This window comes from Eurypyga helias, unplaced genomic scaffold (genome assembly GCF_000690775.1).
Source record: "Eurypyga helias isolate BGI_N326 unplaced genomic scaffold, ASM69077v1 scaffold30114, whole genome shotgun sequence".
NCBI lineage: Eukaryota > Metazoa > Chordata > Aves > Eurypygiformes > Eurypygidae > Eurypyga > Eurypyga helias.
Genome location: NW_010247513.1, coordinates 21,743 through 46,558, shown reverse-complemented (window position 1 = coordinate 46,558; position 24,816 = coordinate 21,743). Strand labels below are relative to the sequence as shown.

The window sequence follows — 24,816 nt, the reverse complement described above, 5'->3', positions numbered from 1 at the left end:
TGCATGCTCGACGGGAATGCAAGCCCCCCCAGCCTGTCTGCCTCGATACCTACAGACCGGTCTGCTTGTGGTCAAAAGGATGACCGACCGCAGCTCACGTGATTTCGAGCTATCTAGCCGGGTCACCAATAATGGTGCTGCTCTGGCAAAAGAAAAGCTCAGCACCTTCTAGCTGGCGGCACCACGGTTGGGTTTTGCAGCCTACTATAAATTCTGTGCTGCCAGAGTTTATGCTGTTATCAGTAATTGATTTAGCATTAAACTAACTGCAGACTAATGACTAGAGTGTATCACATCCTTGTTTATCCTCTTATGCTTATCTCAGTGTCTCGATTTATCCCAGTGGGTTTGAGGGCTTAGAACTGTGTTCCATTAGCAAATGGGTGTGACGGCTTAAGATGTGAAGACGCAGTGTTTAGCGCCTTATCTGAAACCAGTTCCTGGCTGGTTTAGACCGTGCCATCAGGCTGCACTGAGCTTCCTGAGGAATGATAACATCTTCTGTTTCCTTAACTTTGGTGCAGAAGACAGAACCAGACAGACGGGCAATAACAAATATTTGGAAGTGGGAATGTCTGAAATTGCTATGGAATGAACTAATACCTCATGTTCACCAGATTTTCATTCTTTTATTTCAGTTTCAGATTTTTGGTTTTTCCTTTTTTATGGTAATCCTTTCATTTTGTCTTCAAAGATTCCTTAGGGACACTGAGAGGAAATTTAGTCAAGTTAGGCAAAGCTATCCACTTGTGTTCTTTTCTAAACAATAAATACATGCATGAATGCATGAGAATTACAAGCAGATGTAACATTAACATCTTTTGTCTCTGCACACCTGCAGTGGAAACCATATTGCCCAATAGGAGCCAGGCCAGGCTCCTTTGTGTCTTACCTCCTTGAATTCAGCCCTTCATATTCAACTGTGCTGGGGGTCAGTACTGAAGAGGAACAGCAGTGCTAGAGCAGCTATTGTGGAGAGCAAATGTAGCAATGATATTGATGACACTACTAATTTATTTAGTAGATGGAATTTTGAATGTGATGAGGATTCATCTCTCCTCATCACATTATCCCTCAGCTGTTTATTGCCAAGGCAGTAAGCAAAGTGTTGCTAATATTAGTTTCTGTTGTTTGGTTCAGTTTGCTTCTGCTGTTTGCCTGATTGTGCCAAGTAACAATAAAAGCCCATAGAACCACTGTGTCAGTTGAGATACATGTTTTAAGTGCTTTTTAATATAGAATCCCAGAATGGTTTGGCTTGGAAGGGACCTTAAAGACCACCTAGTTCCAACCCCCCTGCCATGGGCAGGGACACCTTCCACTAGACCAGGTTGCTCAAAGCCTCATCCAGCCTGGCCTTGAAGACAGCCAGGGATGGGGCATCCACAGCTTCTCTGGGCAACCTGTTCCAGTGCCTCACCACCCTCTCCGGGAAGAACTTCTTCCTGTCATTTATACTAAGTGGCAAATGTGGAGTAACTTGGGAAATGGGTACAAAAAGTCAAAAAATGATGTTGTAAGAGCAATTATGCACTTCAGTTTCATATGACAGATATATGTTGGGGTATTTTAGAGGTCAGTGGTGTGGTAATATATGGAGCACGTTGGTTGGCAAATGAGGAGGTGAATAGTGGAAAAGACTGATTTGTTCAAAGCTCTTACTCTTTGCAGCTGAGAAGTGAGAAGTAAGGCTAAGCCTGCATAGAGGAGTGTATACATTCTGATTAGTTTTGGACCTTTCTATGGCCTGTTCTGTTTTGTAGGTTTCTAGAGTATTCAGTAAACAGTATCCTACATGACAGTCTCTCAGTGTGACCTCTCTCTGTGACAGCAGAAAAGGCATCTGCAAAACATAATAGGAAAAACTGTAGCATAAATATTCCTCTGACTGAATATTGCAAAAGGCATTCTGGTAGTACACTTACAAACCCTGCTGACTGCATCAAGCAACGGAGTGCCCAGACAGTGTCTGACCAGCTTTACTCATCTCCAGACAAAAATAATTCTAGTAAAAATGTAAATAGAGTTGAGTGACTTGATCTATTCTTATGCCTTTCCCTAAGCATCCACTTTTGGTCTCTGTTGGAAGTAGGATACCAGGCTGACTCATTATGGCTTCTTTTATGTTGTTGTATTTTTATGTTCTTCTGCAAACTATGTCTATCAACTTATTTTTCTCTGAATTTTAAGGGAAATTATGTCCATTTGGTACTTCCACAGAAATTCAAGTGAGGGAGTTTACTGGCAGGAGCATTTGATAAGATGCTGAATTTTAAAGCAAGTAGTCCCCAGTTCAGCTAGGCATTAAGTAAGCAAGTGCTCAGCCTTAAGTACGTGCTCACTGAACTTCAATAGGTCTCAGAGTGCGTTGTTGAATGGGGATGGGATTATTCACATGCTTTCAGATAACAAGATTGCTGAGCTGGAGCCACATTGCAGAGTGTTTGTGGGAAGTTATTTTCCAATTAGGAAAGGGAAAAAAAACTGTGATTTGTATGTGCTCTTAGAAAATTTGAAGATTGAATTTTATTTATTAAGTAGTCATTTTGACTTGCTCATAAATAAGCTTCCAAGAATTATTAACAAGGGTAAAGCTGAAACAGAGTAATTTAAAATGAGGATGCATATTCATAGCACATGGGTGGTTTTTTTTTCCCTGCTATCACATAGCTCTGACTGTAACTCACTGCTCTTCTAAAAGCACCAAATAGATTATACAAAATGTAGAGTTCCTAGTCTTTCACAAATTATGTGATTGAGGTCAGCTGCCCCACACTATGAATTAATCCTCATCTGTATCAAAATATTTGATATTAGAACTTTGCCAGGACCGCTAGTAGGGATTTCCCAGTCCTAAGTGAAAATGCAAAAGGCAGTCTTGCATTTTCACTCAAAAGACAACCTAGGTTGCCGTAGAGGAATAACAGATTCTCATAAACTCTTCAAGGAAAACAAGGCAAACTCAAACTGAGACTTACAGAATCATAAGAGCGACTGCATACGCAAGCTTTGTGGTTTCTTCTTGGCTGTTAGAGTGTGTTCAGACTGCAGGTCAGGTGGAAATGTCCAAGCTGACTTCAAACCGTTTATTTCTAGTAATGAAAACCATATAACCATGACAGCACGGGTCTCGGCCTGGGCATTTTGCCAGTTTTCCAGGAGGGTTTGGTAACCCGTTTTTGGCCTGATCTCCTGCAGCTACAATCGTATTGGCACCTAACCTATCTCAACAGCTCAGACATTTCTACAAAAGTTACAATGCCATCAGGGCAGAAGTGTGCTTAATTTTATGGGTGCCGAAGGAGGATTTACCTGTTGTTGGTATCGCTGGCACCTGAAAACTCGTAGTGGAAGTGAATTTACTGAACCTGACTAAATTGTATATTTATGTGAGCTTGAGAAATCAGTCAAATCCCTCATTTCCCACGCTTGTCAGTCCTGACATTTTTCCATAATGTAAAAAGAAGATGAAGAAAATGTAAATTATTATTTGTAGTGATTCTTGATGCCAGATAGGTGGGCCTATGGTGATGATTCGGAGATTTTTAAAGAGGGAAGACATCATTCAGTTATCTGATCTCCCTACTGAAAATACTGACTGATGAATTCAATGCTTTGCACAGGGGCCATGCCCAAAGTACATTTACTGTAAAAGGACAGCCAGTCAAGAAAACTAATCTGTTCCTGCTTAAGATAGCATTAGAAGTCCTGACTACTTTCACTTTCTCATTGTGAGAAAGGCTGTGACGTGTCCTGAAACACAACAGGTAATGCAGAATTTGTGGCTTTTTTCATCTTATAATATCTGTGCTAGACTTAAGCCAGACATAAAATTCTTATTTCTAGTGAGATGGTTCAAAGAGAGAAGTATGAATATTCACTAAATTCTATTGTAAGCAAAACCTGCTACAGAAATGTGTCCTGATTTACCTCCAGACTTTGAGTGACTCTCTCCCGGATGTTTAGTGATAAGAAATATTAAAATTTAATAGTCTGGGAAAACGTAGTCTGGGTCACTAGCTTCTGGTGGTATAGATTTATTAGCTGGCAAAAATACGGTAGGAATGTCTGTTGGAAAGAGTATCTATTACCGAGGAAAATGGGACATCAAGATGCATTGTCTTTTTCATTACCGGGCAGTCTGTACGTCAGGAGGAAAGAATCCCAGAAAGCTCCAGGCAGTCTGCCCTCGATCTGTATGTACCCTGTGACTGTGGCGCACGGTGCCCGGTCGCCAGGTGTCTTACCAGGCTGGATTGCATACGTCTTCCTTGCTGTCTCTTGTGTGGCTGCAAACACAAAGTCCACATTTAAAGCAGCCGCTCCTGAGTCGCTTTAAAAAGGACGAACCGCAGAAATTTGGTTACTAATATACTCGAGCCTTTGAAGGAGCGTATTTAGATGAAATTATCTACCCTTAAAAATAATGACCTGTAAGATAGTGAAGCCTGTTACTCGTGTTGTCTGTTCTGTACAGTTGTTTGTTACTGTGTTTAGCTAAAACTACAGGGTACGTAGTTAAGTGGAGCTGATATCCTGCTTTTTATATATATATGAAACATCTGTGACTCTTATTAAGCTGTCTTGATGAGCTTTTAGTCCTGTATATCTTTATACCTATGATGATATTATATAACTGTAAGCTTAAAGGTCTTTTTTCCTCATTTGCCCAGAGGATTTTATTTCATTTAACTTTGCTTTGAGCACTTTTATTTCTTGATTCCATTAAACCTTTTCATAATTTGGACAAATCCGTTTATACTTCTGCTTGCTTTAAATCAGGAGTGTGAACCAGAGGCATGCAAACAGCCTAATGAAATGCAGCTGTCTGGTATTATATCATGCATTCCTAGTCACAGGTACAATTGCAGTAGAGTAAGAAATAGAGTGTGGACTTTATGAATTGGGTATGATCTAAGCCAGGATAGTCATGGCAGGATTGATAATTGCTACTGGAGGCAATAGCTTGCTTCTTTAATATTTGCTTCACTGAATGTTAAAGGTTTGTTTTGCACTGGAATAATTTGCCTGCCTCGAGTTATTTATGTCTCAAAAAATCATCAAAATGGGGCTTGAGGCACCAGAAAAGAGCTGATAGATGATGAATATTTGCAGTACAATTCTTGATGCATTTAAGTCTTACCGTTTTGAAGACAGGAGTGTTAGTACATTAGTTTTAAAATGAAGAAGCTTTAGTGAAAGATGCCAGACCTGCAATGGCCGGAGTAGCAGTCTCATTTCAGATTATGGATATATGGACTCCCCGGTCAGTGCCATTAGTAGGTGTGCATTAAATCTTCGGTACAGATCCCGGTTCTTTCTATGCAATTTCAGAGACTCAAGTGTGAGACAACCCCATCCATAGCCTCAGCACACCCTTTCCAATGGCTATGCATTTCTCCATTCCTACTGAAACCATTTTTAGACTGCAGTTTTCAAGGTGGAGCCTTCTGTGACATGAAGTGCTGTAACTGAGACAGCATATGCCTTTCAGAAAGAAAGCAACATGAACAACAAAAAGCGTGACCTACATGTTAGTTTTTATACTTATAAATTTTGGGAGTAGCTCCTGCAGTTTTGGTTATGTGCATAGTTACAAAGAATTCTCTTAAACAAAGACCTAATTTTAAGCAGTAGTTAACATTCTCGCTTGAAACATAAAGCTTGGTGCACTGCCAGGGGAAGTGATGTCCTGAAGCAGAATTTCTCTTATTACAGCCAAAGCAAGTGTCAGAGGTAATCACAGAGTGCAGAGGCTCAGTTATTGTCGGTGATCAGGTCACTGATAGCTCAAGTTTGGCATCCTTCATCTAGAGGTGGGCCTGTATTTGAAGCATCAGGGAAGCCATCTGGTTAGCCATCTCCTTGACAGTGCTTTGTAACTTGTACATTCTTAAAATCAGGCCATGTAAGGAATAAAGGTAGTAAGTAGTTGCCTAAGGAAAGGGGTAAATGACTGTATTTCTGAAGTCTCTCCCCCCCACCTGTCCCTTTTGTTCCACCCAGTGCGCCGTTCCAAAGCTGCAGATGAGGAAAGGAGCCACAAGGCACGCAGGGCCCGGGATGAATACCGACGACAATCCTTGCGTGCCATCCAGAAGGGAAGAGTGGCTGGCCTGAGTAATTTGTTCCAGGGGACAAGCTTGAATAACGATCAGGAGATAAAACTGAACAACAATAGTGCAAGCCCTTTGCTGTCTCTCTCTGCAGCATCCAGGTTAGTTTGTACAGGAGTGACTTTGAAATACCGTTTTCTGTTGAATTTCTGCCTCTCTGATCCCCACCGTTTCAACAAGCTCTTCTTCAGCTGCTGGAAATTCTCAGTCTTGCTCTTTCATTATGACCAGAAAAAGACTGTTTAAAGAAAAATTAAAGCACTTTGAATATGTAATGTAAACTAAACGCCATTTATTTTTCAGACAGATTTCTTAGAGCTCACAGGGAGAGAGAAGGCCTTCAAAAGGCTGTGATATGGGGAAGTCAAATGGACAAATTCTTATGCGAGCCTTAGGCCTCCATCATAAAACTGCCTGCTTCTTAACAGCTCTCTGAATCATTATAGAGAGAGCTGTCATACTCCTCAATTTCAGGGTGGTTAGGGTTTTGGTTTTTTTTTCAGGGAAAACCAAGCGTCTTTGGTGTTGATTAAACTTTCTTGTGACTATTTAGGGAGTGCCACAAATTGCAGAAGAAGAAAAGAATCCAAACTGGCAGATGGGTGCTAGAAAGTTTTCTTTCCCTGGTTATTTCTTATACAATTCATTTGGCTTCGTGTGGTGATAAAGGCAATGCAAGCACTGGCAAGATGGTAGCATTAAATGCTAAAAAAAATATAAAATATAATCCCAACAACCAATATCCAGGCTCAGAAAGGAGAGAATCCCATTACCTTGGTTTTCTTTACCAGTCAGTGTACCACAGATAATCAGTTCCGCGTTGTTTGGAAACGTGCTCTACTCTAAACCTTGATTGGGTTTGAGGGTTCTTGATTATCTCGCAAATTAGTTTACCACTGTTTGGTGACAACTGAGCTGGCATTCTAATTTTAGTAATAGTTCCCGTTACATTGTCTGGAAATACACAGCATTAACTGGCAGCTCCCTGCAGGTGGAATAGGAAAGCTAGGAGTATGTAGCCAGCTGCTGTACTGGGCACCGTGCAGTCCATGCCTAACCAAATGACAGTGAAATTATAGTACAAGTAGACGTACCCCCACTCGCCTTCATCCTGTTGATCTGAAAAACAATAATGAGGATTTGGTAATTTGCGCTAACATTTGGAGCACCCAGAAACCCATGGGAGCTCAAACTATTCAGAAACCCACTGTAAAACCTCCCTTCTTACTACTGTTATCAGGTAAATGAGGTTGTGTGCTTAATTGGAATGCAGTCATACTTTCATTTCATATAATATACCTTCATCAGTCCTTATTTGGAATAGCTGGATGGATTTTCCACATCTCTTACCTGATTTGCCTCCTAGAAGCTGAAATAATTTAAAATGCATAGAAAGTAGTAGAAGCAGTAAGGGAGGCTGGCAAGTAGAGAATGCAAAGGGAACATAAGAGTTCAAACAAAATGTTCCCTCTATCATGCTCAATGGCTTGGACACACAACCTGTTATAGCTGATTCTGATTTGGAATTGCTTGCCAGTGAAAAGGAGTGTACCTTAAGCAAAGAAAATAAACTTTGCATGTCAATATGTAAATTAGAATAAAAATGAGGTGGAAGAGGACAGCTGACGGAAATGGCCATTGCGTCTTTTATGGTAAATTGTTTTTCAATGGAAGTTCCGCGCTTAAGAAAATATTTAAGGTGCCATTGCAAATGTGAAATCAAAATAGTCTGGTTTCCATGAAAACTCAAAAGAATTTTAACAAATTTTAAAAAAATGTTAAAATTGTTCAGTGAGCTGTACGTTTTGTTAACATATTAAAAAGAGATTGCTATGTATGTTGTCTCTCGCTTTTACACACTGCTAATTCTCTGTATTACTTTTTCTGTAATTCCTTGCCTTTCTATGCAGAAACATCTGGGAGCGTCCTTCCAGACCCTTTTCCCGAGACGTCATCATTCGCTGGTTCAAAGAAGAGCAGATCCCTCGACGCGCTGGCTTTGAGAGGAACACCAACAGGATTGCTCAGTGGTTTCATGGTAATACACGGATCCCTCATTTCCCGGGTAACAGAGCTGTAAGCATGTGCTCGGGAAATAAAGCCTGCCGGCTTTCATCGCAAAAAGGAACGTCTGCTGACACTGTGAAACCTAGTGCCTATTAAACCAAGAGTTTTGCATCGGTCCTATCATTAGCATACCATTTTCCTGTTTTCTCTTCCCTGATTAAGTAGACTAATTTGTGACTCATATCGCTGAAGTTTTTTTCAGGAATATTTTGGTCAAAATATAGTTGCTTCCTGTGTGTATATTTATATATATATAAAATAGCAATCCAAGTAGGAAGAATGAGACCAAGAGAGGGGGAGGAGGACTCCAAAGTAAACTGGCAAATACCTTAGTGATGTGGTGTGTGGATGACTGATATTAAAGTTTTTGCTTTCCCTGGTTTGCAATAAGGACTTGAGCTCATTCCTGTTTAATCGCTCTTCTACTTTCTAAACCAGGGTAGTATTTTTTATTTCTTACTTTCTTTTGAAAGCAATAATTATTGATAGATCTTGGTTTTTCTCAAAAAGACTTGTGAGTATATGATTTTAGGCAGTTTTCATGAAATGGGGAAAAAGAATTCCTGTTCAGATCCATAATTTGCTGTCATACGTGCTGCAGTTCCTAGTAGCTCTGAGGCTTTTGCTCTCTATAGCATTTGCTATGCAGCTGAGTCTTTGATACCGAATTAACAGGTAAGACATCTTATTTTCATAGGTATTAGCAGTGATCTTTTTATTTGTTATACTGAAATGTGAAAAAAAAAAAAAGAATTCTGGCTTAATAGTGGACATAATTGAGGAACTGGAAAGATTTTGAAGTTACATCTCAATATTTTTTCATTGCTGCTTTTGGTGAGTCTGATATTTCTTTGTTCAAAGCACAGAGGTGACCTTGATCCTATTTTCATGATTCTCTAAGCACAGCATGAAGATGTGTGGGCATTCTAAACTGAAGTGGGCAAGGAAGATTTCTGAACAAGTTTAGTGTTTCCTGTATCTCAGATTTCTTTTTATGATACACAAATCCATATGTGTTGAAAGCCATCAGCCAGCTGTTATTTTCATTGCCTTAATTAGCCAAAGACACTGAAGTCAGTCATGAATAGCTTGTAAAGGCTACGTGCTTACATTTCTTATGAACAGTGATGCAGACAGGTGTTTTTGTTTTCTTACAAAAGACATTTGATGTGGTTTCTTTCTGAGAGACAAACTGGTTAAAATTTCATCTGTGGACATTTTTCAAAAGCATTTTCAATCGTGTTCTTTTTGCGTGGTCCAATGGTAAATGTTTTCTCTGCTTGTGGGAAGTTCACGTCCAGATAAATTGACAGGAGTAGTTAAGAACATAATTCACACCTTATGTCAAGGAAGCATCTGGGATTGAGCTAATGATTGTGCAATCTTTCTGCTCGCTTCAGTGGCTTTTGGATCAGTCTGCCAGTCACTGCAAGAACTGAGGAGGGATTCGTCTGTTCTTTAGGCTTATTTAGTATCTTCTGTGTGTTGTTGTTTTGTATTGCACTCAGGGAGCCCGGGCGTGTTGTATGTTTTTTGTGTGTACAGCAGGATGTATGTGGCTTCTGTAAGAAACTGGCAATACAAATGAAAGACATTCTGCAAAGCCCAGAGTTACAGCAAAGCACTTGAGCCAATAGGGTGATAATATAATCATCAATTGGGTAGGAGGATGTTTCTATGGAAAGAACTGCTGCCTAGTTTTTAATGTTGTCTAGTGTTATGATGACAGGTTCTTAAAACCTCAAGCATCTCTCTAAACAGCTATAATCAGGTCCTTCACATCCTTGAACAACTTCTGTATTTTCTTATATCCCAGTTTTGGACCATAAAATGGGAGTATAATATTCTGCCTCACGTTAAGAGCTTTTTGAATGCAGTGCGCTGAGAGATCTATTACAGCAGTACTGAAAAAGTGGATGTTAGTTTGTTACAGAATTACATGTTTTTGCTGAGGTCAATAGACCTTTCCGTACGTGCTTTGACTGTCAGGTTGTTCAGCCTTTTAGCCAAGTTAAACATTAGCCAATTCACTGTCTTTAAATTGTTCAGTGGACATAGAATATTTTCTAATTATACAGAGATGAAGGTTTGAGACAGACCCATCTGTCTCAAATAGCAAAGTCCAAATAATAATGCAGAAGTGTCTTTACCCTCCCGTATTTGGCATACTTCCCACGTTAAGTCATCAAACTGGTCTGGATTTTGTTTTAAAATACATATTGTCCTGGGCTTTTTCATGGTATGTGAAACAGGGTAACATATGGCATACTTAATGTACCTCAGGTTTTCCTTTTGTCTTCCTTGGAAGACTCACAACAAAACGTTTCATTTGGAGTGGTAAAATCTGTAGTGAGGAAGTCTTTTTTACATCTGAGCATTTCCCTTCTTATTCACAAAAAGTTGCCTCTAAAGTATCAGCTTCAACTTCATCCATCTCTGTCTCTTCAAATTATCATCAGTTATCTGAACTCCAATAGCAGGTGGTTTTGGCTCAGTTTGAGTAAACTTTACTGTTTTTTTGATTTAAAAAAATGAACATGTTAAAGATACAAACTGTAATATTCAGCTGTATTTTGGATGTAAATTCTATTACTTTTTCTATTTTTGGGTAATAGATTGCTGCCAAAAACTAGATCATTTACTCCTTCCATATAGAATGATTTTTTAAAGTTTGTAAAGAAAAAAAAATGTTATTTTTAATTATCTATTTTAAAATTCTGTTTATAACTTAAAACTATATAATTCCTCCAGCAATCATCAGATTAGATGCTCTTTACTTCATCTGGGTTGGGAAGCAGTGAATGGGGTTTTTTTAGGTAGCTTGTGCTCACTTAGTGGCCACAGTGCAATGATGCTCCGTTCTTAAACTGCTAAAATAAAGGAGAATCAGAGGAAGCGATTAAAGTGTCACTGAGACTGTCTTGGGATATAAGATAATTGGTGTCTATATCTTTTGTACAAAACCCAGCTGTTTCTTTTGTATTATTTAATAGTTGCCTTAGGTTTGAGTCAAAAGAATTAATGCCTTCAATTTTTTGGCTATGGAGACTAAGAAATTGGTCGAAATTTAGTTAAGGAAAATTCTATCATTTTGATAATGAGGAAGTTAATAATCGTATTCTGATTTCTTACCTGCTAATTGATGAACATGGGCAGATGAATTACAAGGGCATCCTGTATGAAGATGTATGAAACTTTTCTGTAAATCTGAATTCAGAACATTCTTTGCCTGAGTCTCAGCTGCTGCTACATTTTGAAAGCTGGGAAGCAATGTGGTGTTTAGGGTGGGAGGTCTGTCTCTCGAAAGGGCTAGAAAGCGAGACACACTCTGTGTTTTGGCCAGGTTTAGGTTTGAACTGGAATTTTCTTTTCGAACCTCTGTGTGCCCCATGCCAAGTAAAGGGAAAGTTACTAGCCTTCTCTATATGTTGAAGAGTTTTTCCATTGGTGATATGAGTCAAATTGTAGTTTTCAATTTCCTGCAGGCATAGGACACCAGGAATAGGATTCCATGTGGCAACAAAACTACAGGTCTCTTCCTCCCTTAAGTGTTGTCCCCAAAGTGGGATCATTCATCCTGTGTGCAGCATGCCAGTGTGCACACAGAGCAGAGGTATTTTACTATTGCACGTTTGTGTAGATATGGGGTCTAGGTGGTATTCCACAAAGCTAATCCAGCTCAATACAAAAGTTACGGCATATTTACCCTGTTCAGCAAACATCAAGATCCGCTTTCTTCTACATTCATTGGTTAGTAACTCATCACAGCCAAGCTCATCGGTTAATTGTGCTCCACACTTCCGTTCCAAGTGTCCTGTTAAATCAAGATGCATGCTCAGCGAGGGGTGGTCTTAACTGGGGAGGGGGCGTTTATTGAGTCGGTGGTCTCCGTCGCCCCCTGCCACCTTTACCCTAGTTAGGGTAGACTTCACGCGTTACGGCAGCCATCCACCTTTCAGCACCAGGGTGTTCCCTTTTATCAGTCTCCAGCTTCTCTTCAAGGGCATGGTGGGCAACATTTTGCCCATCATTCATTCCTCTTCAGCAGTGCGGTTGTTAACAGGGCCTGCAAGTTAGCAATCAGGTCCCTGCTTTGCAAAATATGTGGCTCGTCGTTCGTTAACAAACGGATGCTGGTGACTGAAACAGGTAATGTTTCCATGTGTTTGCTCTATCTTTCACTTGACCTTTGACCTTTCTCTTCCCCTTGAAATCTGTTGCAGCATTTTTTGCCCATTCCCACTGGTTTGTCAGCTGTTACTTTTGATTTTTTAAATTTCATTTTGGTTTTCACTTCAGACGTTTGACTTTCCGCTCTCACGTATTCTGTTCTGCGGTTGGTTATTTTCCTTTCAGAACGCAGGGGAGCGTTGCTCTTTGCAGGAGGGGGGGGGCTGATCTCTGTTTTCCCAGCTTTAGTAGAAACCGGTGTTTTATGGTGGTTGATGTTCTTTATCCACGACATCAAAGGGATCTCTCAGATGTTTAGTGAGTGGAACACGGTATGACAAGATGAGGAGTATGTCCATCGCTTGTCTGTGAGGTGGCTGTGTGCACGTTAGCCAACACCTGCTGTAGCACTATCGCATCTCTACTTGCCTTCAGGCTGAAAGGAAAGTTCAGAGGCTGCTATCACAGATCTGGAAACTTGAGGTAGTTGCCCTAAACGTGGTAACTTTAACATGTAATTGCAGCAGCATGGTTCCTATCGTGGAGATCTGTTTTGTCAAGGGAAGTCAGCGTGGCAGTGCAGCTAGTGGCTAAGGTAGTGGCAAGCTGTGAAGAAGCTGATCAGAGCAAGCTGAAGGATGGATTGAAAAATGCTGGGAGAGGAAGCAGCTGAGTAATCCCTGAGGTCAGGGGATTCAGGGAAGACAATTTTCACTTTAACGGGATCATGTTGCAAATGTTTACAGATCAAGATTTTATTTCAGATGGCTAATATTGTTTGCAGGAAGAAACTTATTTTCAAAAGGAACATCTAGCAGACCTAAGTACTGACAATGGTTCAGCAAAGCAGACGCTCTCAGTAAAGGATTCAAGATTTAACATTTTGAAAGTCTGCTAATTTGGAGCCTTTGAACAGTGGCAGCAACACTGGGCATATTGGTATAGCTGTACTGTGGGAAACATATAGCTTGCACTGCAATATTTTCTAAGGGACACAGAAATGGCAGTGGTTTGGTTTCAAAAAACATCTATCAGGGATTTTTTCAAAATCTGGGATTTTTCTTTCCCTTCTAGAATTGCAGTTGATGGGGTACTTTGAGAAAAAGGTACAAGATCTTGTTAAAAATCTCTTGAATTCATTGAGAGCACTGCCAGACATCCATAGGCCTTGAAAGACATATCCAAAAAATAGCTATATGCCAAGCTTGGTATTTAAAACATCCTGTGGTTGGGAAACATCGGGAATGGAATCAGAGAATTCCTGACTCCCATGACGACAACTTTTATTTTAGCTGTTTTTAATTACAGTCTATCAATTACCTTGCACACATTTGCAGTTACCTAGCACAACGCTGCCGGACAGCCCTGGGTCTGTAATTTATGGAAGTAAATGGATAAGTGTGAGATTAAAAAAGAGTTACAGAATATAAAAATTTATTTTGAGCAATTGTCTGGGAAGATTTGAAACCGAAGGCTTTCAAGTTGATGGATTTAGAAGGGACTATTTCTAACTCTCTTTCTCAAAAAGGAGTTGTTCTCTGTTTTCTGCTCTGCCAGCCTGCTCTCCGAGGGAGGGGCGGACACAGCTGTGGTCAGCAGCTGGAGTACCTGTCGGCTCTCTGGCTCGTGCCTGCTGCAGGTGTACACCCAGGGTGACTCTGCCTGACAGGTGTGGTACCTGGTCACTGTTGTGCAAAGCGAGTATTGCCACAGTAACTTAGCATTCATCATCATTCCTAATCTGTGTGGATTTCTCCAAAAGTGTTGCTAGGAATGAGGGTTACATTTGCTGTGAATCTTGGTAGGAAGAACAGATATGGAACAAGTTTGGACACCAAATTGTGCTCTCATCTCATAACCCTACATTAGGAAATGGGCCGAGGCAGACTGTTAGGCCTGAGTGGGGGGCGTGCACTGCTGTCACCCCTGTTGACCCTGTTCTGTGGTTAAACAGAGCACATCAGTGTCCAAGGCTGCTTACTCCTGTGCTTTGCATCACTGCTGAATTCAGACGCGGAGATGAATGATATTCATACCACAGTGGTTACGCAGGATGAATGAGAGGTCTCTCGTGTATTACAGAGAGAGATTGGTAAACACTGACTGAGGTAAGTCAGCCTGGAAGATCTGTCTCTAGCATTTGAAGGACTGGTGACAGCCCCACTCTGGCTTTGAACCACGGCCTTGAAATAGTAATAATACTGTAATTTTGCTTTACTTTGAAATAATTAAAAGCAGTAATATTTAAAACCTACACATACATGTTTTACTGGAGCACTCTGCACAAACCAGTTTCTCCTCGCAGGTGTATATGTATTGTCTATACGGGTGGATTTACACAGAGTGGTAGAGCCATGATCGCCTGTTTGCTTGCTGCAAGATGGAACACTGTTATTTTTATTTCCAGAACATATTCCTAACAAACTTCTACTGGTTGTTCTGATAGTATTTTTCAAAGATAGTACAGTATTTGATCCTAAGGTAGATTCTGGTACTTGATTATGGATGTCCCAAATCAGACTCATAACATACCACAAACCCCAGATACTTCATCAGCTCTAAGTCAGTTCTCAGCTTCTTCCTTAAGAAATGAGAGGTGTTTTGCTGTTTCTGAGAAATAAGACAATCCTTGGTTTACTAAGTCATTCCACTTAGGTCATAATGATTGTTGCAGTCTGTCAGTGCTTTTGAAGGCTTTGGAATTGTTTTTCTAGTGCCATTACAGTTGCAAAGTGTCGACAGAGACAGGTTATTAGCAAACAAAATGAATGTTTTAGACTCATGGCTCCTCTTGGAAGGGAGCAGAGTATCAGAGTGTGGTAATGTGAGCTGTAGTGTGCTGCAAGGAGAAAGGAAGCACAAAAGAGCAGCAGGGAAATTGTAGAATGAGGCAATTGAATAATTAATGTAAATAGGTTAATTGCTAATGTGAAATGAGCTTTCTTACTCTTTTACAATACATTGCCCTTCTTGACTGCTTTTTAACTGGAAGCTGCATTCTAAAGATTAGGCATGTTCTAAAGATAGAAGGCAGCAATTTTTCTGAGCAGGTATTGTCAGCAGTAGAAGTGAGAGATAATGAAGAGCATGAGACCACAGAGGGGAAGCAAGTGTGATGAAGTGTTAACGGTTGCATGGATGCAAACAGGTCAGATGCATTGAACGTACAGCGCGCTACTAGTCAGATTAAAAAAAAAAAAGAAAAACCACAAAAAATGTCCGTTCAAGTTTCTGCCAGACAATTCTTCATATTGGTGAAGAATATGCACCAGCTTTTTTATAGAGTTTACTTCCAGGTGAATTTGCTAATCTCTTAATGAAAAAATATTTTGCTATTGAAAATCAAATTGCTTTACATTCTGAAGACTTCTTGCCCCCTTTATTTAAAACACCTGAAAATTTTCTTCTCCACATACTACTGTTAGAGAAGTACATGGTGAGCGATTATGATTTCATTCAGGCAGCCGTCACGGTAGCTTAATATATTTACCTGTTTAGATTTCAGCTCTGTGTTCTGTCTCCTTACTGAACTGGACTGTGTGTGAGTACAGTCTCCCTATTACTGCAGCTCCTTCAGTCAGACTTTCTTTATCACATTACATAAAACAAAAAGGAGAGGTGTTGCTGAATGGAAAACTCTGCTGTTAGTGGTTGGAAATGAAGAATCATTTCTAAAAACCAAATGATATCAGAGCATGAGTTATTTGGATGAAAGCATACATAAAGCCAATGCAGAATGCCTTGTTCATCTGTCCAGCAGCCTGAATCTGAGCTATGGTTCCCTTCTGCATACACTGTAGTCTGTTCCTTACGTGCTGGATCATGCTTTCTCCTTTCAGTGTTGATTGTGTCTCTGTTGACTGGTGAGTTGGTTTATCCATGCACAAGGTGCACTTAGATGCCCGTCGCTACCAGCACAAGATGTTTGGCTCATGCTGCCTGTCTTTAAATGCCGTATCTGGATGTTTCCTGATCACCCCCTCTAGCATACCACAGGTGGCCTGGGTAGAACCTCAGTTAGTCCTGGATGAATTGCTGATAGCCTGCTTACTGTTAGCCCATATCTGTTGATAGCCTTGTTCCTTCGCCTGCACACTTACGAGAACATGCTTTCTATTTTCAGGCTTCCATACGCTTTCTTCAGCTTATGCTAGGCTAAGTTCTCCTTAGTATTTTATTGGCAGGATTTTCTGCTTAAAGCACAGCAAATACTTGCAGACCCAAGGTCAGGAAATTTTACTCGGTTCCCAGCAGACGGCTTTCTTACGGGGCCTTCTGTCTTGCTACGCAGAGTAGTGAAACCCCACTCCTGTTGATCCAGCCTCAAGGCAAAAGATTACAAGTTATGAGTTTGACAACTCCTTTGAAATGAAGCTGTTTTCCTGCTAAGCAAACACAGCTCTCTCAAGCAGGGTAGCAGCAGGAAGCATGTGTAGCCATGCAGGGGGGAAAACACGAGTGAGCAAAATGATGTTGCTGGTTCAGCTTAACTCCAGTTCACCCAGTTAGGAACAGATTGTGACACTGAAACTGCTTTCGCCACGGGAGATAAACAGTAGGAGATAATATGAAAACAAAGGGAAGAGAATTCTGCCACTCCGTAGGCGACTAACCTGGATGTGCAACTTCACTGTCTGTCGCTGGCATGGAGGCAGAATGAGGTGGAATGTGGGAAACATAAATTTGCCTTTCCCCTGCAAAAGTTAAGGGAATGACAACTCACTTTCTTCCCACTTGCATTTCCAAAACGTCAGTTCTTCCTTCTTCTCCTGGCCCTTCAGTGAATGGGACTGTCAACTCACAAACCCATCTATCTTTTTGAGCGGTAAGACTCCAGCTGTGCAGATCAGCACGCTGAGTAACGTTGGCTTGGACCGGATCGTGCCCTCCCTCTCTCTCGCCAAGATTAGCATCTGTAATGTAATACACAATACTTCTTAATCCATGATAGGGAGGCATCAAATGTAAATTATGTGTAATTCCACGGAACATTCTGCCACTGCTGTTACCACTGCTTCTCGCAATTAAACACAGCGTGGATCTTTCATGAGTGCATGTGACTTTTGTAAATTCATTCCAGTATGCTTGATAAAGGGAATCTTTTGTTCTTGATGTGAGCTGCAAACATTTATAGGTATTTCAGTCCACCGAAGAAGAAAGTAATAGTTCATTAGTCATGGGACAGAGCTCCCCCTCCTGTTTTCTCAAGTTCATTAGTCATGGGACAGAGCTCTCCCTCCTGCTACTCCCTTCACCATGCTACTGTTTTACAGGGTGGGGATGGAAGCTTTGAGAGCTAAGACCAGTGGTAGCAACAAATGATTCTGTACCCTTGCTCTCTGTGTCCAAATCCTGTCATCATGTAAACTGGAATAGTTCCACTGAGCAAAATTAGCATAAATGAAAGACTTCATTCCAGACTTTCTATTAGAAATTAAGTAAAAAAATTCCATTTGCTTCTGTTTAACCTTTTCAGAACTTCAGATGAAGTTGGTCCCTCCGTTGTCCTGCAGCACAAGTCCTGTGAGGAGCGGCTGAGGGAACTGGGGTTGTTTAGGCTAGAGACAAGGAGGCTCAGGGGAGACCTTACTGCTCTCTACAACTACCTGAAAGGAGGTTGCAGACAGGTGGGGGTTGGTCTCTTCTCCCAAGTGACAGGACATGAGGGAACAGCCTCAAGGTGTGCCAGGGTAGGTTTAGATTGGATATTAGGAAAAATGTCTTCACCGAAAGGGTTGTCAGGCTTGGGAACAGGCTGCCCAGGGAAGTGGTAGAGGCACTGTCCCTGGAGGGATTTTAAGACACATGTGGATGAGGTGTTCAGGGACATGGTTTAGTGGTGGAATTAGTAGCAGTTGGACTTGATGGTCTTAAAGGTCTTTTCCAACATAAACGATTCTATGATTGAAGCCATTTCCACTTACTAAGTAGTGGCTTCAAACACCTAATTCAGATTATCCTGCTGTGAGTTTGAGCCTAGCTGCTGCTAGCTCACCTTAATTCCAGTGCTGGTAAGAAATGAGGCTATTTAGTGGCTGGTTCTTAGTGGCTTAACTGAGAATTGGGTCAAACCCCAGAGGATGTCCAGAGCTGGATCGCTGTAAGAGCTCTGCATGGTTATTACACTGCCGCTCATTAAGCGTGAAGTTTTTGCTATCCCAATGTTACTCTCATTTGACTTTCAACAGTGCTTTGGTGTCTGGTTCACTTTATTGAGTGATTAAAGGTAACTTTTTCCCCTGAGGAACAGTACATTAAATCAATATGCAAGAATGTTGCAAGCAGCTAGAAAGTGCTGTAATTAACAGAGTTAGCTTAAAGTTCCCAAATTTAGCCAAGTGTGTGAGAAGAAAAATTAGTTATCAATATTATCGTTAGACTTATTTTTCTTTGAGCTGGATAAAGAAGTATAGTTTCTTCAGTACTTATAAAAAAATCAAACTGCTTTGTAGAAACCTATCTGGAACTGCTATTTTAATTGGAATATGGGAAAATTCTCCAGGTATAGCATGATTTAAATTTGTATCTCTTTTAGCAACAAAAGTTGTAATGATTACATTATTCAAAAACATGTAGAAAGATTTCTTCTAGGCTCACTGATGTCATCTGGAAGATTCTCACAAATGTAAACAGATTTCAGATTTGACTGCTAAATATGTACCTAAATATGTATGCGCACTGAAGCCTTACACGACTGGGATATGTTTGAGGTAAAAATATTTTCCTTCACCTATCTAAAAAGAATGAAATGCGAAGAGCACAATATATTTTTCTCTTAGTTATCTGTTGTAACACCAGCTGTAAAATTTGAATTCCAGGGCTCCATGTTAACTGTGACTTTCATTTTTCTCTTTCTATTGAGTGAGCTCTACTGGCACTGGGATTTACTACTACAGTTGTCATTTAGGTTTATGGCAAATGCATCTTGATAGCTTCTTCGACACCTCTGAGGTGATAGTGTTCTAGGTGAGCTGTAAGGTATATGTGCTTTTGAAGACCGTCACGGGCACGTGCATGTATTTGTACACATGTGAAGCTTTCCTACTTTATGGATCTGTTCATTTCATTATAAAAAGGAGAAGGGTTGGTCACTTATCATTGAGTGTGGGATGTATTTTTATTAATAACCAAGAGGTTTTTTGTTATTTAGAAACAAATTGAGAATGCATTCTACTGCTCTTCTTCTAATTCACAATCAAGAACGTTATCATTAAAGCCTCCATAAAAGTTTTTACACCTTTTTCTCACAAATTGTTGTGGTGATTGCAGAGCCAATTGCGCTGTGTAATTGCCATTTTCAGATGATACCTACTCAGTGTATTCATGACAGAGTGATAGATTGGCTATAATCAGTGGGCCAAATTTATAACAATAGTCTTGGTTCTTCCTGAAATTAATAGTTTCATGCCAGGACCATACAACAACCCTCAGCTATGTCATAAGACACAAGCAAACGTACCATGAGAAGAGAAAATCTGGAGTTTACTGTACCCTAGTGAGGATGATCTAACCCCTACCCACCTGAATAAGCCTTGGGCTGCCTTCCTAGGGCTGATGTAGGATGGATCCCAGAATCAGAATTATTGTTGCTTATGGAGCTGGAGGTCACACTAGAGGTTTAATGAGTCTTGTAGGATGCAATGAAGAATCAAAATCTAACTTCCATATACTCAGATCAAAAGCAAATTAAAATTAAAATGAGAGGTATATCAATACAAATCAGTATCAATATAAAAAGGCCAGTGGAAAATATTAGCAACTCTAGCAAATTAGCAGCTTGTCAGAGACTGTAATGTGATATTTTGTTTACTACCATGTAACTCAATTAACTTCTAGACATTTCAGTGTCCATTCATTGGGCAAATGCTCTTACAGTGAGACCACTAAATTAATGAAGTTGTATTCATAATGCATTCACAGTGTGCTGAATGACAAATCAATAATAGCATAATATAAAGCCATGTAAACTAGCAGTATACGAGGAAGACTCCTGAAGAAGGCTCTGAACATTCCTAATGCTCAAAAACGTGATCAACCTAGATACCACCGCTCTGTGGTTAACCAGTAGAATGACAGACCCTTTCCCACACAGCCATGCATTTTGTATCACACGATTGTGTGAACAGATGTTTGTTCACAAAAACTTGACATTTGCATAAAACTTACTAACTATGGAGGCATATGGAGAGATTTGGCTTTCAGTTTACATAAAAGCCGATTTTGAGTATCTAGTAGTCCTTTCTCATGTCAAAATCTTACCTCTGTCTTTTACAGTAGTAATTGTGAAGCTTGTTTGGTTTAGGTAGAACTGAAAATTAATTGCCTTTATTATTCAACATTGTTTCTTCTGCAGAGATGCATCCTACAGAAAACTATTTGGATCCCTGGAAGTATCAGTGGCATCTGCCAGTCTAAAGCCAACCCAGTTGTCTTCTTTTCATACTACTAGCATGATCATTGTTCTTCAGATGTTCTTGAAATGTGCTTTCACTCAGTATGGCTCATGTATTTTTTAAGTTTTGTTCTAAATAGGATTAGAAAGTATTTCTTATTAGCCTGAGGCTGTAATCTGTATTTTGGTTGCTTTATTGTACTATTGCTCTAATGAAAACAGTTAGGTTAGTTTCTAAGTCCGAATTTGAAGCGTTGGGCTTTACCTTAATTTACCAGAACTGTGAAGAACTTAAGCATGTATTAAAGATATTCTTAAACGTACTTTGTTTTTGTAGTCAAGAAATGATCTGCTTTTACCTGAGAAATATTGACGAGTTTTATGGCAACGTGGGGAAGGAAAGAATTCCTGACAGTGACTCCTTTCTTTTTTATTTTTTTGATGTCTCTAGGGAAGAAGTTGAGATAATGGCACTGCTGACTTTCTCTGAGTTTTTACTATTAAAAACTGCAGGCATTTTATAATTTAGATCATCACTGAATGTGCTGGTTTTATCTCCTGGGTTTTGTGCATGGTTCTTGGAGATGCCCTGATAAAGGCCAGAGTACCCATAAAATGTGGTGATATAGATAGGGCTGGCTTTGCTTTTGTTTGCCTTTTTATAGCCAGTCTCTGCATCATGCAGCCTCTGGTGCAATTAACTCATGATTTAAGGGTCATCTTCTTGTTCATTTTGCTATGTCTGACTTGGCTTGATGAAATTTGCCAGTAGCTTCCTATTAGCTAAGTAATTTGCTCCTTTCCTTCGTTTAGTAAATCCGGTGGCTTTGTTTCACAGGTATTTACAGCTACGGCATTAGTGGCACAGGAAAGCTGCACTAGGACTTAATGCTGGTGTCTTACTTATTAGTTTTGACATGAAATGATGGCGTATTGCAATTTTCAGCCATTTGTTACTAATATGATTAGAAAGCTTTTTGGCAGCTGGCTGTCTCAGTCCAGTCTGTGTGGACAATGGTCTGGTGTTTTTTTTTTAATTTCTCTGTATTTTCTGTACTCAATTACACAATGGAAAAATGGGTATAATGGGTCACAAAACTCCCCAAGAATAAATGACGGCACAACATACAAGGCAAAGCAAGTTTAGCCTTAACTCTTCTGCCTGAGTTTATGTTGATTTATTATATCATTTATTCAGTATAATGTTGTAGTCACAGCCTAGACATTAAGAATTTCATGGGCACTGAAGTAAATCCCCTGTTCTCTAGAAGTGTTATATTCATGATAGATCATGAAAATGGTGGGGTAAGCAGAGTGGGCTTTTTTAATGAACATGCATTATTGCTCTCTGTTCTATACATCCTTACACGTGGCCATGTTTTTAGAAGAGGGGCTGGTTATACAAAGGATCCAGTCTGTATTTGCAAACATAAATGATTGTTTGCTTAAGCATCCATGTGTTCACAATTTGGAAGCATCAAAAATGATTTACATATCAATATTCTAAGACTGCAAGTGAATCCATATATTATTTGGCTTAGCATATTGTGTTTTTCTTATGTCAAAATGATAGAAAGAAGCATCTTACTCCTTAAGAAACATCTATATATTACAATATGTAGTACAGAAGCAGAACCTTGTGCTAAAATAAATATATTGTGTCTCTTTTTAATAGTGCTTATGGAATTATGTCTTTTGTAAAGTATTCCACACCCCAGTCAGTAACACTTATTTCAGAGCTAGTAAAATACGTATGGTGTTTTAAAAGATTGCACAGTTGATCCTTCTAGGTAGAAGAATTGTGCTTGACTTGGCTTTCTTGTTGAGATGAAACACCCGTTGTTTTGCAAGTGCAAATATTTCTCCTGGCCCTGGTTTTCACAGAAGATCTTGGTGATTAAATGTACATGTATACTTGTGTGAAGGGAGAAGCGATAAACTGATAAAAATCCAATTTATGCCAAAACTCTGTGAGGAACCATCTGAAGAAAGATGAAAACAGTGAAGTAAAATGACAAAAATTCTACTGTGCAACTTAATTACTCTGGAGATGTTTTCTGACGTCTTCATGCAAAGCATAATGAGGAAGAGATACTACTTTTACTGAGATAATAATCCACTGTTAACAATACAGCACAAATGTTTTAGGCTAATTGTTGTTTTCACACTTAAAAAACAGAGCTGTGAACTAAAGCCTGACTTTGATGGTTTGTTTTCCGTATCGCTCTGAACATCTCGAGAAATAATGTTGTGGTTTATTTAATCCCCTTTATTTGTCTGATTTAGGATATCCTGGATTTATGCTCATTGCTGAGTGTTTTGGTGTGTGTTTTGTTTTGTTTTGGGTTTTTTTGTGATGACTCTCCTGTTCTGGAAATACTGTGAAAGCACTTGAAACAATTTTGCTAGTTTTGAAACACAACCCTTTTCATTTGAATGGGAAACCTTTTCTTTGAAATGTTGGTTAATTTATAATTTTAAAAGACAAAAATCTTTAAAATATTACAGAAAGGAAACCTTTCCTCTGATTAGATCCAAAATTTGTATGGAACATCAATTTCAAATTTTTTTCTACCAATGAAATTTTACATTTTTCAGGTGACAGGATGCCCGTTTTGTCTGTTCTAACAACTGTAATTGTCGAAATCACATTTTAAAAGAAGAACTTAAACTGAATAGCTGGCTTCTGCAGTAGTAAGCCTGGTGTCGTTTATAAAAGCTATCTTGCTATAACAAAACCAAAAAAAAATCAAAACCAAAAACCCAACAAACCAACACCAAAAAAACCCCAAAACTTTTGTATTTTCCAGTCACCCTTTCAGCAAAGAAAAAACCATAATTTTAAAGAATATTTTTACTACTTATGTAAGGCATCCCATTTAGGTGCTTGGAACTTCCCTGTTGTTTATCTTCCAATGACTTTTTTCAGATATAGAGACTTCCAACTTTATTCAGTGATAACAATAAAAAAATAAATATTCTTGCCCCTAAATTTCTATCAAACTGGTCATACATGGTAAACCACACCCAGAGAATGTAATTTGAGAAGCCACTGAAAATGGCGTGGTTAGTTGTTCCATTTTTTAAAATGTGCTTCTTTTCAGAAGCTGTTCACATGAGAAAACTCACCAAAATTAAATGGTAATAGCAGAGGATTAATGTAAGGATTTCAGCTCTGAAGAGCCCATCTCCAGAAAAAAAAGAAGAAATACATATATGAGTTAAAAGGCTAAAGGTCTCTTGTGCTACCTTTTCTCCTCTGATAGGTGACAATCAATAATGTACAAAGAAAAGAGCATTTAAAATCTTTGTTTTCCTCCTCGCTCATGCATTCTATAGGCTGATCTGAAAGGAAGGGAAGAAAGAAACTAACACTATGCTTTGAGGAGGCATTAGCAGAAAAATTTATAGCTCTATTATACCAGTGGCATATACAGGCAAGAAATGCAAAAGCCTTTCTTTTGTGTGCTGCAGTACTTGTTAGTGAATGTGGTATAAATGTTTTGACAGTGGGTATAAAGGGGTTTTACAGCATTTGATAGTTTGGATATAGGATGAGCTTTAAAGGAGACAATTAAAGGGTATATTTCCTGCAAAGTACATAGGGAATTAACAGTGAGCCACACTGGCAACAATGGATATAGCACAGCTGAGTTTTTGTAAACCTGAAGGAAAATACCCATTATAAGTGCATTATTTGTTTAGATAGGATTTTCAAAGATTCCCAGGCGAGTAAGTCACCCATTTCCTTCAGAATTTCTGTAGGTTTTTAATTGCTTTAAGGAATCTCAGCCTTAGGGAATTAATAAATCTTCTGAGGTCTGAGTTTTCTTTATTCTAAGAGCTGCTTTATGCTAACAGAACAGAGAGATGAATCCATATTATTAAAAAATCCCCAAAAACGACAATAACAAACCCTCCAAACCCTCCCCCCAAAGAAAAAAACAAACACAACAGAAGGAAAAAACCTCAACAGAAGAGTCTTATATAATTTTTACATATGATAATTTTCCTTGAGGAATTTCTCCTATGTACAGAGGCTTAAGACAGCCCTGTGAACCACATGTGTCT

General features: G+C 39.4%; 1 protein-coding gene across 1 annotated transcript in view; it reads left to right on the top strand.

Annotated features, from left to right (window-relative positions):
* Positions 1 to 24,816, top strand: part of SH2D4B (SH2 domain containing 4B) — a 65,730-nt gene that overhangs the window by 27,482 nt on the left and 13,432 nt on the right. The window contains exons 5-6 of the mRNA XM_010150755.1: positions 6,007 to 6,217; positions 8,027 to 8,154. Coding sequence (XP_010149057.1) covers positions 6,007 to 6,217; positions 8,027 to 8,154 — 339 coding nt within the window. The remainder of the gene's footprint in view (positions 1 to 6,006; positions 6,218 to 8,026; positions 8,155 to 24,816) is intronic.